This window comes from Oncorhynchus mykiss, unplaced genomic scaffold (genome assembly GCF_013265735.2).
Source record: "Oncorhynchus mykiss isolate Arlee unplaced genomic scaffold, USDA_OmykA_1.1 un_scaffold_173, whole genome shotgun sequence".
Classification (NCBI taxonomy): Eukaryota; Metazoa; Chordata; class Actinopteri; order Salmoniformes; family Salmonidae; genus Oncorhynchus; species Oncorhynchus mykiss.
The window spans coordinates 651485-671155 of record NW_023493670.1 but is presented as its reverse complement, the minus strand read 5'-3'; the positions used below and the strand labels follow the sequence as shown (position 1 = coordinate 671155).

Sequence of the window (19671 nt, the reverse complement as noted above, 5' to 3'; positions counted from 1 at the left end):
TAGGTACAGCCAGGTACAGCCAGGTACAGCTAGGTACAGCCAGGTACAGACAGGTACAGCTAGGTACAGCCAGGTACAGCCAGGTACAGCCAGGTACAGCTAGGTACAGACAGGTACAGCTAGGTACAGCCAGGTACAGCCAGGTACAGCCAGGTACAGCTAGGTACAGCCAGGTACAGACAGGTACAGCCAGGTACATCTAGGTACAGCCAGGTACAGCCAGGTACAGCCAGGTACAGCTAGGTACAGCCAGGTACAGCTAGGTACAGCCAGGTACAGACAGGTACAGCCAGGTACAGCTAGGTACAGCTAGGTACAGCTAGGTACAGCCAGGTACAGCTAGGTACAGCCAGGTACAGCCAGGTACAGACAGGTACAGCCAGGTACAGCTAGGTACAGCTAGGTACAGCTAGGTACAGCCAGGTACAGCTAGGTACAGCCAGGTACAGCCAGGTACAGCTAGGTACAGCCAGGTACAGCTAGGTACAGACAGGTACAGCTAGGTACAGCCAGGTACAGCTAGGTACAGACAGGTACAGCTAGGTACAGCCAGGTACAGCTAGGTACAGCTAGGTACAGACAGGTACAGCCAGGTACAGCTAGGTACAGCTAGGTACAGCCAGGTACAGCTAGGTACAGACAGGTACAGCCAGGTACAGACAGGTACAGCCAAGACCCCATTTTTGATTGGCAGTTTTTCTAATTTAATTTTAGGTTGCTTGTTGTACCAAATAAATAGTGACATTGCTCTGTTTTAAAGAACTTCTCAGTGATATGATGGGAGATCATCTGCAAGGGACATAACAGCTGGGGGGAGTACATTCATTTTAATTACCGCAATACATCTAACCAATAAAGTCTCAACGATGATCACCCAATCAGATCCTTCATCTAGTGACTACATCTCTTTCTACTGAATAGACTGTTAGTCAGATCCTCCATCTAGTGACTACATCTCTTTCTACTGAATAGACTGTTAATCAGATTCTCCATCTAGTGACTACAGTGCCTTGCGAAAGTATTCGGCCCCCTTGAACTTTGCGACCTTTTGCCACATTTCAGGCTTCAAATATAAAGATATAAAACTGTATTTGATTTGTTAAAAAAGTTTGAAATATCCAATAAATGTCGTTCCACTTCATGATTGTGTCCCACTTGTTGTTGATTCTTCACAAAAAAATACAGTTTTATATCTTTATGTTTGAAGCCTGAAATGTGGCAAAAGGTCGCAAAGTTCAAGGGGGCCGAATACTTTCGCAAGGCACTGTACATCTCTTTCTACTGAATAGACTGTTAATCAGATCCTCCATCTAGTGACTACATCTCTTTCTACTGAATAGACTGTTAATCAGATCCTCCATCTAGTGACTTCTCTTTCTAGTGAATAGACTGTTAATCAGATCCTCCATCTAGTGACTACATCTCTTTCTACTGAATAGACTGTTAATCAGATCCTCCATCTAGTGACTACATCTCTTTCTACTGAATAGACTGTTAAACAGATCCTCCATCTAGTGACTTCTCTTTCTAGTGAATAGACTGTTAATCAGATCCTCCTCCATCTAGTGACTACATCTCTTTCTACTGAATAGACTGTTAATCAGATCCTCCTCCATCTAGTGACTACATCTCTTTCTACTGAATAGACTGTTAATCAGATCCTCCATCTAGTGACTTCTCTTTCTAGTGAATAGACTGTTAATCAGATCCTCCATCTAGTGACTCCATCTCTTTCTACTGAATAGACTGTTAAACAGATCCTCCTTCATCTAGTGACTACATCTCTTTCTACTGAATAGACTGTTAATCAGATCCTCCTCCATCTAGTGACTACATCTCTTTCTACTGAATAGACTGTTAATCAGATCCTCCTCCATCTAGTGACTACATCTCTTTCTACTGAATAGACTGTTAATCAGATCCTCCTCCATCTAGTGACTACATCTCTTTCTACTGAATAGACTGTTAATCAGATCCTCCTCCATCTAGTGACTACATCTCTTTCTACTGAATAGACTGTTAATCAGCTCCTCCTCCATCTAGTGACTACATCTCTTTCTACTGAATAGACTGTTAAACAGATCCTCCATCTAGTGACTACATCTCTTTCTACTGAATAGACTGTTAATCAGATCCTCCATCTAGTGACTACATCTCTTTCTACTGAATAGACTGTTAATCAGATCCTCCTCCATCTAGTGACTACATCTCTTTCTACTGAATAGACTGTTAATCAGATCCTCCTCCATCTAGTGACTACATATCTTTCTACTGAATAGACTGTTAATCAGATCCTCCATCTAGTGACTACATCTCTTTCTACTGAATAGACTGTTAATCAGATCCTCCTCCATCTAGTGACTACATCTCTTTCTACTGAATAGACTGTTAATCAGATCCTCCTCCATCTAGTGACTACATCTCTTTCTACTGAATAGACTGTTAATCAGATCCTCCTCCATCTAGTGACTACATCTCTTTCTACTGAATAGACTGTTAATCAGATCCTCCTCCATCTAGTGACTACATCTCTTTCTACTGAATAGACTGTTAATCAGCTCCTCCTCCATCTAGTGACTACATCTCTTTCTACTGAATAGACTGTTAAACAGATCCTCCATCTAGTGACTACATCTCTTTCTACTGAATAGACTGTTAATCAGATCCTCCATCTAGTGACTACATCTCTTTCTACTGAATAGACTGTTAATCAGATCCTCCTCCATCTAGTGACTACATCTCTTTCTACTGAATAGACTGTTAATCAGATCCTCCTCCATCTAGTGACTACATATCTTTCTACTGAATAGACTGTTAATCAGATCCTCCATCTAGTGACTACATCTCTTTCTACTGAATAGACTGTTAATCAGATCCTCCTCCATCTAGTGACTACATATCTTTCTACTGAATAGACTGTTAATCAGATCCTCCATCTAGTGACTACATATATTTCTACTGAATAGACTGTTAATCAGATCCTCCTCCATCTAGTGACTACATCTCTTTCTACTGAATAGACTGTTAATCAGATCCTCCTCCATCTAGTGACTACATCTCTTTCTACTGAATAGACTGTTAATCAGATCCTCCTCCATCTAGTGACTACATCTCTTTCTACTGAATAGACTGTTAATCAGAGCCTCCTCCATCTAGTGACTACATATCTTTCTACTGAATAGACTGTTAATCAGATCCTCCATCTAGTGACTTCTCTTTCTACTGAATAGACTGTTAATCAGATCCTCCATCTAGTGACTACATCTCTTTCTACTGAATAGACTGTTAATCAGATCCTCCTCCATCTAGTGACTACATCTCTTTCTACTGAATAGACTGTTAATCAGATCCTCCTCCATCTAGTGACTACATCTCTTTCTACTGAATAGACTGTTAATCAGATCCTCCTCCATCTAGTGACTACATCTCTTTCTACTGAATAGACTGTTAATCAGATCCTCCATCTAGTGACTACATCTCTTTCTACTGAATAGACTGTTAATCAGATCCTCCATCTAGTGACTACATCTCTTTCTACTGAATAGACTGTTAATCAGATCCTCCATCTAGTGACTTCTCTTTCTACTGAATAGACTGTTAATCAGATCCTCCATCTAGTGACTACATCTCTTTCTACTGAATAGACTGTTAATCAGATCCTCCTCCATCTAGTGACTACATCTCTTTCTACTGAATAGACTGTTAATCAGATCCTCCTCCATCTAGTGACTACATCTCTTTCTACTGAATAGACTGTTAATCAGATCCTCCTCCATCTAGTGACTACATCTCTTTCTACTGAATAGACTGTTAATCAGATCCTCCTCCATCTAGTGACTACATCTCTTTCTACTGAATAGACTGTTAATCAGATCCTCCATCTAGTGACTCCATCTCTTTCTACTGAATAGACTGTTAATCAGAGCCTCCTCCATCTAGTGACTACATCTCTTTCTACTGAATATACTGTTAATCAGATCCTCCTCCATCTAGTGACTACATATCTTTCTACTGAATAGACTGTTAATCAGCTCCTCCTCCATCTAGTGACTACATATTTTTCTACTGAATAGACTGTTAATCAGATCCTCCATCTAGTGACTACATCTCTTTCTACTGAATAGACTGTTAATCAGATCCTCCATCTAGTGACTCCATCTCTTTCTACTGAATAGACTGTTAATCAGAGCCTCCTCCATCTAGTGACTACATCTCTTTCTACTGAATATACTGTTAATCAGATCCTCCTCCATCTAGTGACTACATCTGTTTCTACTGAATAGACTGTTAAACAGATCCTCCTTCATCTAGTGACTACATCTCTTTCTACTGAATAGACTGTTAATCAGATCCTCCATCTAGTGACTACATCTCTTTCTACTGAATAGACTGTTAATCAGATCCTCCATCTAGTGACTACATCTCTTTCTACTGAATAGACTGTTAATCAGATCCTCCTCCATCTAGTGACTACATCTCTTTCTACTGAATAGACTGTTAATCAGATCCTCCATCTAGTGACTCCATCTCTTTCTACTGAATAGACTGTTAATCAGATCCTCCTCCATCTAGTGACTACATCTCTTTCTACTGAATAGACTGTTAATCAGATCCTCCATCTAGTGACTCCATCTCTTTCTACTGAATATACTGTTAATCAGATCCTCCTCCATCTAGTGACTACATATCTTTCTACTGAATAGACTGTTAATCAGCTCCTCCTCCATCTAGTGACTACATATCTTTCTACTGAATAGACTGTTAATCAGATCCTCCATCTAGTGACTACATCTCTTTCTACTGAATAGACTGTTAATCAGATCCTCCTCCATCTAGTGACTACATCTCTTTCTACTGAATAGACTGTTAAACAGATCCTCCTCCATCTAGTGACTACTTCTCTGCATGATTTATGTAAGATGACGTCCAACAGTTCCCTATAGACACCCTTAATATAGACACCCTTAATATAGACAACATTAATATAGACACCCTTAATATAGACACCCTTAATATAGACAACATTAATATAGACACCCTTAATATAGACAACATTAATATAGACAACATTAATATAGACAACATTAATATAAACACCCTCAATATAGACACCCTCAATATAGACAACATTAATATAGACACCCTTAATATAGACAACATTAATATAGACACCCTTAATATAGACACCCTCAATATAGACACCCTCAATATAGACACCCTTAATATAGACACCCTTAATATAGACACCCTTAATATAGACAACATTAATATAGACACCCTTAATATAGACACACTTAATATAGACACCCTTAATATAGACAACATTAATATAGACACCCTTAATATAGACAACATTAATATAGACACCCTTAATATAGACAACATTAATATAGACACCCTTAATATAGACACCCTTAATATAGACACCCTTAATATAGACAACATTAATGTAGACACCCTTAATATAGACAACATTAATATAGACACCCTTAATATAGACACACTTAATATAGACACCCTTAATATAGACAACATTAATATAGACACCCTTAATATAGACAACATTAATATAGACACCCTTAATATAGACAACATTAATATAGACACCCTTAATATAGACAACATTAATATAGACACCCTTAATATAGACAACATTAATATAGACACCCTTAATATAGACACACTTAATATAGACACCCTTAATATAGACAACATTAATATAGACACCCTTAATATAGACAACATTAATATAGACACCCTTAATATAGACAACATTAATATAGACACCCTTAATATAGACACACTTAATATAGACACCCTTAATATAGACAACATTAATATAGACACCCTTAATATAGACACACTTAATATAGACACCCTTAATATAGACAACATTAATATAGACACCCTTAATATAGACAACATTAATATGTGTGTAACTCTTGTCCAGGGCTGAACTCTGACCCTTTGTGGTCAACAACAAACAGCTCCAATGTTGAGTAAAGTATTTTGACTATTTCAACTGGAATAAATGCTGCACTTGGTAACAATGACCAACACAATTGCAGTTAAAATAGAATAGTATAGCCTACCATGACTATATCCATGTGTTGCCGCTATCATGTATCCTATCATGACTATATCCATGTGTTGCCACTATCATGTATCCTACCATGACTATATCCAACCCAACTCCATGTGTTGTCACTATCATGCATCCTACCATGACTATATCCAACCCAACTCCATGTGTTGTCACTATCATGTATCCTACCATGACTATATCCAACCCACCTCCATGTGTTGCCACTATCATGCATCCTACCATGACTATATCCACCCAACTCCATATGTTGCCACTATCATGTATCTTACCATGACTATATCCAACCCAACTCCATGTGTTGTCACTATCATGTATCCTACCATGACTATATCCAACCCAGCTCCATGTGTTGTCTCTATCATGTATCCTACCATGACTTTATCCAACCCAGCTCCATGTGTTGTCTCTATCATGTATCCTACCATGACTATTTCCAACCCAGCTCCATGTGTTGCCACTATATCCAACCCAACTCCATGTGTTGCCTCTATCATGTATCCTACCATGACTATATCCAACCCAACTCCATGTGTTGCCACTATCATGTATCCTACCATGACTATTTCCAACCCAGCTCCATGTGTTGCCACTATATCCAACCCAACTCCATGTGTTGTCACTATCATGTATCCTACCATGACTATATCCAACCCAGCTCCATGTGTTGCCACTATATCCAACCCAACTCCATGTGTTGCCTCTATCATGTATCCTACCATGACTATATCCAACCCAACTCCATGTGTTGTCACTATCATGCATCCTACCATGACTATATCCAACCCAACTCCATGTGTTGTCACTATCATGTATCCTACCATGACTATTTCCAACCCAGCTCCATGTGTTGCCACTATATCCAACCCAACTCCATGTGTTGCCTCTATCATGTATCCTACCATGACTATATCCAACCCAACTCCATGTGTTGCCACTATCATGTATCCTACCATGACTATTTCCAACCCAGCTCCATGTGTTGCCACTATATCCAACCCAACTCCATGTGTTGCCTCTATCATGTATCCTACCATGACTATATCCAACCCATCTCCATGTGTTGCCACTATCATGTATCTTACCATGACTATATCCAACCCAACTCCATGTGTTGTCTCTATCATGTATCCTACCATGACTATATCCAACCCAACTCCATGTGTTGCCACTATCATGTATCCTACCATGACTATATCAACCACTACTCCATGTGTTGTCACTATCATGTATCCTACCATGACTATATCCAACCCAACTCCATGTGTTGCCACTATATCCAACCCTACTCCATGTGTTGTCACTATCATGTATCCTACCATGACTATATCCAACTCTAAGTCCACAACAATACTGGAACCACATCAGGAGACCCTTTTTGAAGTCTGAGGAAAATCTGAACATTGTATTTTGGGATGTAGAAACCGTTTAATTCAAGTGGCACCAGCAAGAGCCTTGCTTGGTTAGTGGTGTCTCTGTAGCACCAGCAAGAGCCTTGCTTGATTAGTGGTGTCTCTGTAGCACACAAGAGCCTTGCTTGGTTAGTGGTGTCTCTGTAGCACCACCATAGCCTTGCTTGGTTAGTGGTGTCTCTGTAGCACCAGCAAGAGCCTTGCTTGGTTAGTGACACGTGTCTCTGTAGCACACAAGAGCCTTGCTTGGTTAGTGGTGTCTCTGTAGCACACATGTGATTGAAGAGTTTTCTGTACAAATCACAACTGGATTAATGCTATCATTCTGCCAGGTTTTGGGGAATCTTTTCCATCAACCAGAAGATGGTTGTCATTTGTGGATCATTAGCATCATTACTAATAACTACACTAGTGGATCATTAGCATCATCGCTAATAGCTACACATAGTGGATCATTAGCATCATAGCTAATAGCTACACATAGTGGATCATTAGCATCATCGCTAATAGCTACACATAGTGGATCATTAGCATCATCGCTAACAGCTACACATAGTGGATCATTAGCATCATCGCTAACAGCTACACATAGTGGATCATTAGCATCATTGCTAACAGCTACACATAGTGGTAGATAAATGCACTCAGACAGGGGCATTTCCTGGCTGTTTCCTCTTCAGAAAGTTAAATAAAATACAAATCACTGAGGTGAATTTAACAAGGACTTGCAGGCAGTGGGTTAAGAATAACTATGACCAAAAAATAATACAAATTATACCACCACCCAAAAGGGCACTTCAGAGACTGTAAGAGCAAAGGGGCATGTGCTCTACAAAGGTAGAGTCCTGTCTGTCCATCTCATATCTGTCCTTAAACAAAGCGGGCACTGCTTCATGTGGCAACAGCAACACTCACCTCAATAGCCCATATGCCACTGGGTGAGAGAAGTGTTCATTGTATTTGAGCAGCATTATGTGAGGTGTTATTATGTGTTGTTAGTGATGAGCCTTGGTCCATTTAGCTCTGAATATGCCACCCTCTTCAACCTGTCACCTAATCCTACCTAATGGGCAGGTCAATCCTGGAGGAAAGTATTGGCTGTAAGAAGTAAGAGAAAACATAACATCTGTTTTTTTTTTTTTATGACTTCTTATGACATTGTTTGCCAGAATAAACATAGTAATGGAGATTCCAGTCTGCGTTACCCACTCCAGTCAGCAGATGGCGAAGTTAGTTTTTCAGGTGATGCTGCTTGCGTGACGTATAATGTAGTGGACGGATATGAAGCCTCTTCAACAGCGACAAAAGGCTATTGATTTAACTAACGCGGTGGTGTGCTAGCAAACGAAACAGAATCATTGAAGCGTTTTAGACCAATTTTGTGTATATTACTCTTCGTGTTTTGAACATAATTCTGTTTACCTATCTACTAGCTCATTTCAACGTAATTTGCGAAATTAGCAACATTGATACAGCATTAGGCTAATCTCCCGGAGCATAAACTCACTAAGCAAGACGGAGAAAGAAACTGGTGAAATTAGAGAAATAAGCTTTCAGAATGAAAAGAGAGGAAGAGGAGGCTATCACAGTGAAAGAAGAGGATGATATTACACTGAAAGAGGAAGATGGGAAAGAGGTTGTCAGAGTGGAAGAGGTAGAAGCTTTCAGAATCATAAAGGAGGAAGATGAGAATGTATTGAAAGAAGAGGATGAGGAGGCTATCTCAATTAAAGATGAAGACGTCTTGGGAGTGAAAAAGGAGGAGGAGGAGACTGAAGAACTGATTACCACCAGTGAGTACTGTCTTAATAACGGGACACAAACTATGCCGTTGTTGAACTAATGTGGTGTTTTAAAGGGGCATTCTACTGAAGTTCAACACTGTTGTTCAGTACTGTTGGAATTGTTTAAGGGTCGATCTGCCATTGGTACATATATTCTGGGAACTTGTAATTAGATGTATTGAATTCTCCACGTGGTCTATATTAAAGTGAACTTTATCTAATATAACAGGATTTTAAAATTCAATACTGGTGCATCATTTTTACTTAAAATATCAAACAGAAAATGAACCCGTAAACAATATTTTATAAAATCAAGATGAAAGTGGCCATTTTAGGCCCTTTTTAGACATATTCATGCCTCTTGTAAGACTCTGTGATTGCAATAGAAGATCATAAGTTTACCATCTGTTTGATGTTCTCATTCACACAGGAGAGAGACATGACTGTTATGGATCCTCTGGGGAGCCTGATGCTGACGAGGAAGAGAAGAGTCTCTCCAGATCAGAACACCAGATGGTACAGCTTGGTCTGGTCTAGCATACAGCTTGCTCTATCTGGGTCTGGGTTTCTGTAAAGCAGTTTATGACAACAGTTACATCAGCATCCATAATGATATGTGTCTGTGTCCCCTCTTTATGGTTACCAGGACAACGCTAGTCTGCCCCCCTCCTCCCTCCCGGAGTCCCTGTATCGTGCCTCTCCTGGTAGCACCTTACTGCTGGGTATGAAGAGGTTGTCTGTGCTGCTGGTGGACTGCAGGAAAACAACGGGGCTGGGTGGAACTGTGAGAGGAGGAGAAGAGAAGAAAGGATCAGATTTGACACATCAAAGTAAGTGCTGTAGTTCAGTTTCAACAAATAAAATGATTACTAGCCTGTTCAACCTCTCTTTCGTGTCGTCTGAGATTCCCAAAGATTGGAAAGCAGCTGCGGTCATCCCCCTCTTCAAAGGGGGGGACACTCTTGACCCAAACTGCTACAGACCTATATCTATCCTACCCTGCCTTTCTAGGGTCTTCGAAAGCCAAGTCAACAAACGGATTGCCGACTATTTCGAATCCCACCATACCTTTTCCGCTATGCAATCTGGTTTCAGAGCTGGTCATGGGTGCACCTCAGCCACGCTCAAGATCCTAAACGATATCTTAACCGCCATCGATAAGAAACATTACTGTGCAGCCGTATTCATTGATCTGGCCAAGGCTTTCGACTCTGTCAATCACCACATCCTCATCTGCAGACTCGATAGCCTTGGCTTCTCAAATGATTGCCTCGCCTGGTTCACCAACTACTTCTCTGATAGAGTTCAGTGTGTCAAATCGGAGGGTCTGTTGTCCGGGCCTCTGGCAGTCTCTATGGGGGTGCCACAAGGTTCAATTCTTGGTCCGACTCTCTTCTCTGTATACATCAATGATGTCGCTCTTGCTGCTGGTGAGTCTCTGATCCACCTCTACGCAGACGACACCATTCTGTATACTTCTGCCCTTCTTTGGACACTGTGTTAACAACCCTCCAGACGAGCTTCAATGCCATACAACTCTCTTTCCGTGGCCTCCAATTGCTCTTAAATACAAGTAAAACTAAATGCATGCTCTTCAAACGATCGCTGCCTGCACCTGCCCGCCTGTCCAACATCACTACTCTGGACGGCTCTGACTTAGAATACGTGGACAACTACAAATACCTAGGTGTCTGGGTAGGCTGTGAATTCTCCTTCTAGACTCATATCAAACATTGCCAATCCAAAGTTACATCTAGAATTGGCTTTCTATTTCGTAACAAATCATCCTTCACTCATGCTGCCAAACATACCCTTGTAAAACTGACCATCCTACCGATCCTCGACTTCGGCGATGTCATTTACAAATAGCCTCCAATACCCTACTCAATAAATTCGATGCAGTCTATCACAGCGCCATCCGGTTTGTCACCAAAGCCCCATATACTACCCATCACTGCAACCTGTACGCTCTCATTGGCTGGCCCTCGCTTCATACTCGTCGCCAAACCCACTGGCTCCAGGTCATCTATAAGACCCTGCTAGGTAAAGTCTCCCCTTATCTCAGCTCGCTTGTTACCATAGCAGCACCCACCTGTAGCATGCGATCCAGCAGGTATATCTCTATGGTCACCCCCAAAACCAATTCTTCCTTTGGCCGCCTCTCCTTCCAGTTCTCTGCTGCCAATGACTGGAACGAACTACATAAATCTCTAAAACTGGAAACACTTATCTCCCTCACTAGCTTTAAGCACCAGCTGTCAGAGCAGCTCACAGATTACTGCACCTGTACATAGCCCATCTATAATTTAGCCCAAACAACTACCTCTCCCCCTATTGTATATTTATTTATTTTGCTCCTTTGCACCCCATTATTTTTATTTCTACTTTGCACATTCTTCCATTGCAAATCTACCATTCCAGTGTTTTACTTGCTATATTGTATTTACTTCGCCACCATGGCCTTTTTTTGCCTTTACCTCCCTTATCTCACCTCATTTGCTCACATCGTATATAGACTTGTTTCTACTGTATTATTGACCTTATGTTTGTTTTACTCCATGTGTAACTCTGTTGTTGTATGTGTCACTGCACTGCTTTACCTTGGCCAGGTCGCAGTTGTAAATGAGAACTTGTTCTCAACTTGCCTACCTGGTTAAATAAAGGTGTTCTCAACTTGCCTACCTGGTTAAATAAAGGTGTTCTCAACTTGCCTACCTGGTTAAATAAAGGTGTTCTCAACTTGCCTACCTGGTTAAATAATAGTGAAATAAATACGTTTTTTTTTTTTTTTAATAGATCTTCCCACTGGTATCTGTTACCATGACAACTAGCAGAGTTCTGTTAGTTGACATGAAGCTAGACTGTTAGCTTTAGAGAGAAACCAATTGACCATATTAAACCTTGATGAAAGTTAGCTTTAGAGAGAAACCAATAGTCCATATGAATCCTTGATGAAAGTTAGCTTTAGAGAGAAACCAATAGACCATATAAAACCTTGATGAAAGGTAGCTTTAGAGAGAAACCAATAGACCATATTAAACCTTGATGATAGTTAGCTTTAGAGAGAAACCAATAGACCATATAAAACCTTGATGAAAGTTAGTTTTAGAGAGAAACCAATAGACCATATAAAACCTTGATGAAAGTTAGTTTTAGAGAGAAACCAATAGACCATATAAAACCTTGATGAAAGTTAGCTTTAGAGAGAAACCAATAGACCATATAAAACCTTGATGAAAGTTAGCTCTAGAGAGAAACCAATAGACCATATAAAACCTTGATGAAAGTTAGCTCTAGAGAGAAACCAATAGACCATATTAAACCTTGATGAAAGTTAGCTCTAGAGGTGCATGTTTTACATAAACTGTTCCTAAAAACATGATAGATGTTACATTGCCTGTCTCAGTCAACCCCCCCCCCCCCATATCTTTACAAGACTCTAGAACTAAACTCCAGACACTTCAATGTGGTCTGTATTCCTTCATTAACGTCCGATCTACAGAACTTGTTGAAGATGGCAAATATGTATTTAAAACAAGCTCTCTAAACCTTTTCTTTAAGCTATGAAATATGATTAAATGATAAGCAATTTTTGTGAGACTTGTTCTTCGTCTCTGTAATGGATCAAATGTATTCCATTTCCTATTTTAACAGGTGAAATGAAGCCTGAACTCCAACATATAGACCTTAAAGAACATGGTTTCATATATATATATATATATATATACTATATAGACCTTAAAGAACATGGTTTAATATATATATACTCTATAGACCTTAAAGAACATGGTTTAATATATATATACTATACAGACCTTAAAGAACATGGTTTAATATATATATACTATATAGACCTTAACAGAACATGGTTTAATATATAAATACTATACAGACCTTAAAGAACATGGTTTAATATATATATATACTATATAGACCTTAAAGAACATGGTTTAATATATATACTATATAGAACTTAAAGAACATGGTTTAATATATATATATATATATATATATATACTATATAGACCTTAAAGAACATGGTTTAATATATATATATATATACTATATAGACCTTAAAGAACATGGTTTAATATATATACTATATAGACCTTAAAGAACATGGTTTAATATATATATTATGGTTTAATATATATATTATATAGACCTTAAAGAACGTGGTTTAATATATATATATATATATACTATATAGACCTTAAAGAACATGGTTTAATATATATACTATATAGACCTTAAAGAACATGGTTTAATTTGGAAATTACTAACTATTTGTTCATGTGTAAATGACGTCAGTGTGGTGCTAACAGTTTAGCTTCCTCGAGTGTCCCTGGATCTCTCCATCTGTGACTTTTCAAGCTAACATTCTCAGTTTCACGGAAACATGGCTCACTCGGGATACGTTATCAGAGTCGGTACAACCACCTGGTTTCTTCACGCATCGCGCCGACAGTAACAAACATCTCTCTGGTAAGAAGAAGGGCGGGGGTGTATGCCTTATGATTAACGAGACGTGGTGTCATCATAACGACATACAGGAAGTCAAGTCCTTTTGTTCACCTGATCTACAATTCCGTACAATCAAATGCCGATCGCGTTATCTACCAAGAGAATTCTCTTCAATTATAATCACAGCCATGTATATCCCCCCAAGCAGACACCAAGCAGACACCTCGACGGCCCTGAACGAACTTCATTGGACTCTATGTAAACTGGAAACCACATCCCGAGGCTCCATTTATTGTAGCTGAGGATTTTAACAAGGCTAATCTGAAAACAGCATATCGAATTCGTGACCTGGGCTGGCAAAATCCTGGATCATTGTTACTCTAACTTCCACGACGCATACTAAGCCCCATCCTCCTTTCGGCAAATCTGACCACGACTCCATTTTGTTGCTCCCAGCCTATAGACAGAAACTAAAAACAGGATACGCCCGTGCTCATGTCTGTTCAACGCTGGTCCAACCAATCTGATTCCACGCTTCAAGATTCTTCGATCACGTGTTCTGGATAGCGTCAAACAGTAACATTGATGTATATGCTGATTCGGCAAGTGAGTTTATTAGCAAGTGCATTGGTGATGTTTTACCCACGGCGATTATTAAAACCTTCCCCAACCAGAAACCGTGGATTGATGGCAGAATTCATGCAAAACTGAAAGCGCAAACCACCGGAAACAAACAGTGTAGCTATTCCCTCCGCAACACAATCAAACAAGCTAAGCGTCAGTTTAGAGACAAATTAGAGTCGCAATTCAACGGCTCAGACACAAGACTTATGTGGCAGGGTCTACAGTGAATCACGGACTACAGGAAGAAATCCAGCCCCGTTGCGGACCCCGATGTCTTGATCCCAGACAAACGAAACAACTTCTTTGTTCGCTTTGAGGACAATACAGTGCCACCGACAAGGCCTGCTACCAAAACCTGCGGGCTCTCCTTCACCGCAGGCAACGTGAGTAAAACATTTAAACGTGTTAACCCTCGCAAGGCTGCCGGCCCAGACGGCATCCCTAGCCGCGTCCTCAGAGCATGCGCAGACCAGCTGGTGTGTTTACGGACATATTCAATCAATCCCTATTCCAGTCTGCTGTTCCTACATGCTTCAAGAGGGCCACCATTGCTCCTGTTCCCAAGAAAGCTAAGGTAATTGAGCTAAATGACTACCGCTCTGTAGCACTCACTTCCGTCATCATGAAGTGCTTTGAGAGCCTAGTCAAGGATCGTATCACCTCCACCCTACCTGACACCCTAGACCCACTCCAATTTGCTTAAAGCCCCAATAGATCCACAGACGACGCAATCGCCACCATACTGCACTATGCCATCTGGACAAGAGGAATACCTATGTGAGAATGCTGTTAATCGACTACAGCTCAGCATTTAACACCATAGTACCCTCCAAACTCGTCATTAAGCCTGAGACCCTGCGTCTCGACCCCGCCCTGTGCAACTGGGTCCTGGACTTTCTGACGGGACGCCCCAAGTGGTGAGGGTAGGAACCAACATCTCCACTCCGCTGATCCTCAACACTGGGGCCCCACAAGAGTACCCGAGCCACTGCCTGTTCACCCCGCTATCATCCAGAAGGCGAGGTCAGTACAGGTGCATCAAAGCTGGGACCGAGAGACTGAAAAAGAGAAACTGAAAAACAGCTTCTATCTCAAGGCCATCAGACTGTTAAACAGCCATCACTAGCATTGAGTGGCTGCTGCCAATATACTGACTCAAATCTCTAGTCACTTTAATAATAAAAAAATGTTGATGTAATAAATGTATCACTAGTCACTTCAAACAATGCCACTTTATATAATGTTTACATACCCTACATTACTCATCTCATATGTATATACTGTAGAGGGAATAGCTACTGTAGAGGGAATAGCTACTGCATCTTGCTATCTTGTTGATTCCAGTTCTATGGACATTACATGTTGTACCTGTGGCGTGGTTAGAGCGTTGGACTAGTAACCGGAAGGTTGCGAGTTCAAACCCCCGAGCTGACAAGGTACAAATCTGTCGTTCTGCCCCTGAACAGGCAGTTAACCCACTGTTCCCAGGCCGTCATTGAAAATAAGAATTTGTTCTTAACTGACTTGCCTAGTTAAATAAATAAAAAATGCATCTTGCCTGTGCCGTTCGGCCATCGCTCATCCATATATTTATTTATATGTACATATTCTTATTCATCCATATATTTATATGTACATATTCTTATTCATCCATATATTTATATGTACATATTCTTATTCATCCATATATTTATATGTACATATTCTTATCCATCCATATATTTATATGTACATATTCTAATTCATTCCTTTACACTGTGTAAACGGTAGTTGTTGTGAAATTGTTAGATGACTTGTTAGATATTACTGCTGTTATTACTGATATTACTGCTGTTATTACTGATATTACTGCTGTTATTACTGTTATTACTGCTGTTATTACTGTTATTACTACTGATATTACTGTTATTACTGCTGTTATTACTGTTATTACTACTGATGACTTGTTAGATATTACTGCTGTTATTACTACTGGTCGAAACTAGAAGCACAAGCATTTCGCTACACTCACATTAACATCTGCTAACCATGTGTATGTTAACAATAAAATGTGATTTGATTTAATAGCTGGTACCATGTGGACAGCTCCATCTGTGACGTTTCAAGCTAGCTGTGAAGTGAATTTACGGCACGTTCTCACCTCCGTTACACATGTTCAGGTTGACTTTCCCACGGAATCGACCATATACACTACCAGTCAAAAGTTAGGACACACAACTACTCATTCCATGGTTTTTCTTTATTTGTACTATTTTCTACATTGTAGAATAGTAGTGAAGACATCAAAACTATGAAATAACACTTATGGAATCATACAGTAACCAAAAGTGTTAAACAAATTATTCAAAGTAGCCACCCTTTGCCTTGCACACTCTTGGCCTTCTCTCAACCAGCTTCATGAGGAAGTCACCTGGAATGCATTTCAATTAACAGATGTGCCTTGGTAATTTGTGGAATTTCTTTCCTTCTTAATGCGTTTGAGCCAATCAGTTGTGTTGTGACAAGACATCAAAGCTATGAAATATCACATATGAAATCATGTAGTAGCCAAAAAAGGGTTAAGTGAATCTTCAAAGTAGTCACCGTTTGCCGACAGATTCTGGTTTGATACCCAGCTGTGTCGCAGCCGGCCACAACCGGGAGAGCCAATTGGCCCGGCGTCGTCCGGGTTGGGGGAGGGTTTGGCCGGTCAGGATGTCCTTGTCCCATCGTGCTCTCCTGTGGCGGGCCGGGCTAATGCACGCTAAAACGGTCGCCAGGTGTAGGGTATTTCCTCCGACACATAAGTGCGGCTGGCTTCTGGGTTAATTGTGCATCGTGTCAAGATGCATTGCGGTTGTGTTTCGGAGGACGCATGACGTTCGCCTCTCCCGAGTCCGTACGGGAGTTGTAGCGATGAGACAATTGACGAAAATTGGGGCAAAAAAGGGGGTAAAAAATATAAATATAATAATCCTTTTTAAAAAGTCTGCCCCAAATATTTCATTATTTTTATTTTACCCAAAATACCATTCCATTAGTGATTAGTCAAAATGATCTAATATAAATAAAAAAAATTGCCATTTCAACATCATGTGTCAAACCATTGAGACAACGGGGAGATGTTACAGAGGTGCTTTGTCTCCAATGGGAAAAAAAAAATGTTTTTTGACAAAATTACTTATTTTAGGTTTAAGGAAGTGTGTAGGTCGCAATCTGTATCATACAGCTATGAAGGTTATATATTTATAACCACCTGTTCAATTGGAATCCAGAGATGTCTGTGTCGTAGAACTGTTTAGTTGTTTGTGTTCTGACTTGTAAAACAGAAAGAAAAATAAGAATATGAATAAGTAAGTTCCTGGTAAACATATTAACAGGAAGCTCTACAACATTTGTTTTAAAATCACACCAAGATTGTTTTAAATGATGAAATGTTTGAAAACTGACCTCAGGTTATTGAGGGATCTGATTTGGATTAAACTGGATTAAACTGCAAGGCAGTTTTATCATGTGGAGATTTAATTCTGTTCTCTCTTTAAATAAACACTGTCTTTGGCAGGAGGAAAACCAAACTTGGAGGAACCAGAGACGTCCAAACCAGCAAGACGACACCTCTGCTCCCAGATTGGAAAGAGTTTTGCCAAGTTAGGAAGCCTGAAAAGACATGAGAAGAGTCACACAGGGGAAAAGCCTTACCACTGCTCCCAGTGTGGAAAGTGTTTTAGACAGCAAGGAAGCCTGAAAGCTCATGGCCGAATACACACAGGGGAGAAACCTTACCACTGCTCCCATTGTGGAAAGGGTTTTAGACAGCAAGGAAGCCTGAAAGTTCATGGCCGAATACACACAGGGGAGAAGCCTTACCACTGCTCCCATTGTGGAAAGAGTTTTAACAGGTTAGGAGGCCTAATAACTCATGAGCGAATACACACAGGGGAGAAGCCATACCGTTGTGCCCAGTGTGGAAAGAGTTTTCGCATGTTAGGAAACCTGCAGTCTCATCTGCGAATACACACTGGGGAGAAGCCATACCATTGCGCCCAGTGTGGAAAGAGTTTTAGCATGTTAGGAAACATGAAAGCTCATGAGCAAATACACACAGGGGATAAGCCTTACCACTGCTCTCAGTGTGGATCTAGGTTTACCAGGTTAGGAAGCCTGAAAAGACATGTGGACACACACCAAAGTCTTTCCATTGCGCCCTGTGTGGAATGAGTTTTAACCATTTAGGGAGCCTGAAAAGACATGAGAGAATACACACAGGGGAGAAGCCTTTCCATTGCGCCCTGTGTGGAATATGTTTTAACCATTTAGGGGGCCTGAAAAGACATGAGAGAATACACACAGGGGAGAAGCCTTTCCTTTGCGCCTGGTGTGGAATGAGTTTTAGCTTGATAGGAAACATGAAATATCATGATCTAAATACACCCATGGGAGAAGCCTTACAAATGTCACTTATAAGGCACGTGAGGATCCACACAGAGAAAAATAACTTATCCTACTGTGTAAACTGATATTTCACATCACATTGACTTAAAATTCATCAGAGAACATACACAGTGCTCCCATTGTCTTATTTTATTGACTGTGTTTAATTGTTTTTACCAGATGAAATTGAATTGTACAAAGCATACTCTAAAATATATTAGTATGTTTTTATTAGAAAATAAAACTGAATATGGAGTCTGTCAGTTTGAATACAGAGTAGATCAGATTCCATGTGTTTAAATGGTCCTTTTTTAAAGTCTGACATTGTGTGTTTATCTGAGTGTGTCATTCCTCCAGCACTACAGATAATCAGAATAAGACCTTCAAATATGTCACCATAACAACAGGCATTTTACAAGCCTCCCACTGGTTGAATAAACGTTGTTACCCGAATGATGAGATTATTATTTTATTTGTCAAATGGCAACCAAGCATCATGTCACCAGAACCCTCAAAATGTATTGGAAAGGAGCATTTTTATTTAAGGTCAGTTAAGAACAAATTCACATTTTCAATGACGGCCTAGGAACAGGGGGTTAACTGCAGAACGACAGATTTGTACCTTGTCAGCTCGGGGATATGAACTTGCAACCTTTCGGTTACTAGTCCAACGCTCTAACCACTAGGCTACCCTGCCACCCCAAGCTCATCACGTGCACTTTCACCACCCTGTGAAGTTCATAACTTATTTCATCTGTAGCCTAATAAACTGCATGGGTTCCCAAGTCGTAGTGGGAGGACCACACAACATATCATCACGTGACTCCAAGTTAACTAAGATATGATGGTTATTATATAAATATTTGCGCATAAA

At 40.1% G+C, this 19671-nt stretch overlaps 1 protein-coding gene across 1 annotated transcript in view; it reads left to right on the top strand.

Moving 5' to 3' along the window:
* Nucleotides 1–19246, top strand: part of LOC118947606 (zinc finger protein 2 homolog) — a 32795-nt gene extending 13549 nt beyond the window's left edge. The window contains exons 6-7 of the mRNA XM_036972536.1: nucleotides 10078–10129; nucleotides 17929–19246. Coding sequence (XP_036828431.1) covers nucleotides 10078–10129; nucleotides 17929–18584 — 708 coding nt within the window. The 3' untranslated portion in view covers nucleotides 18585–19246. The remainder of the gene's footprint in view (nucleotides 1–10077; nucleotides 10130–17928) is intronic.
* The last annotated feature ends 425 nt before the right edge of the window (nucleotides 19247–19671 follow it).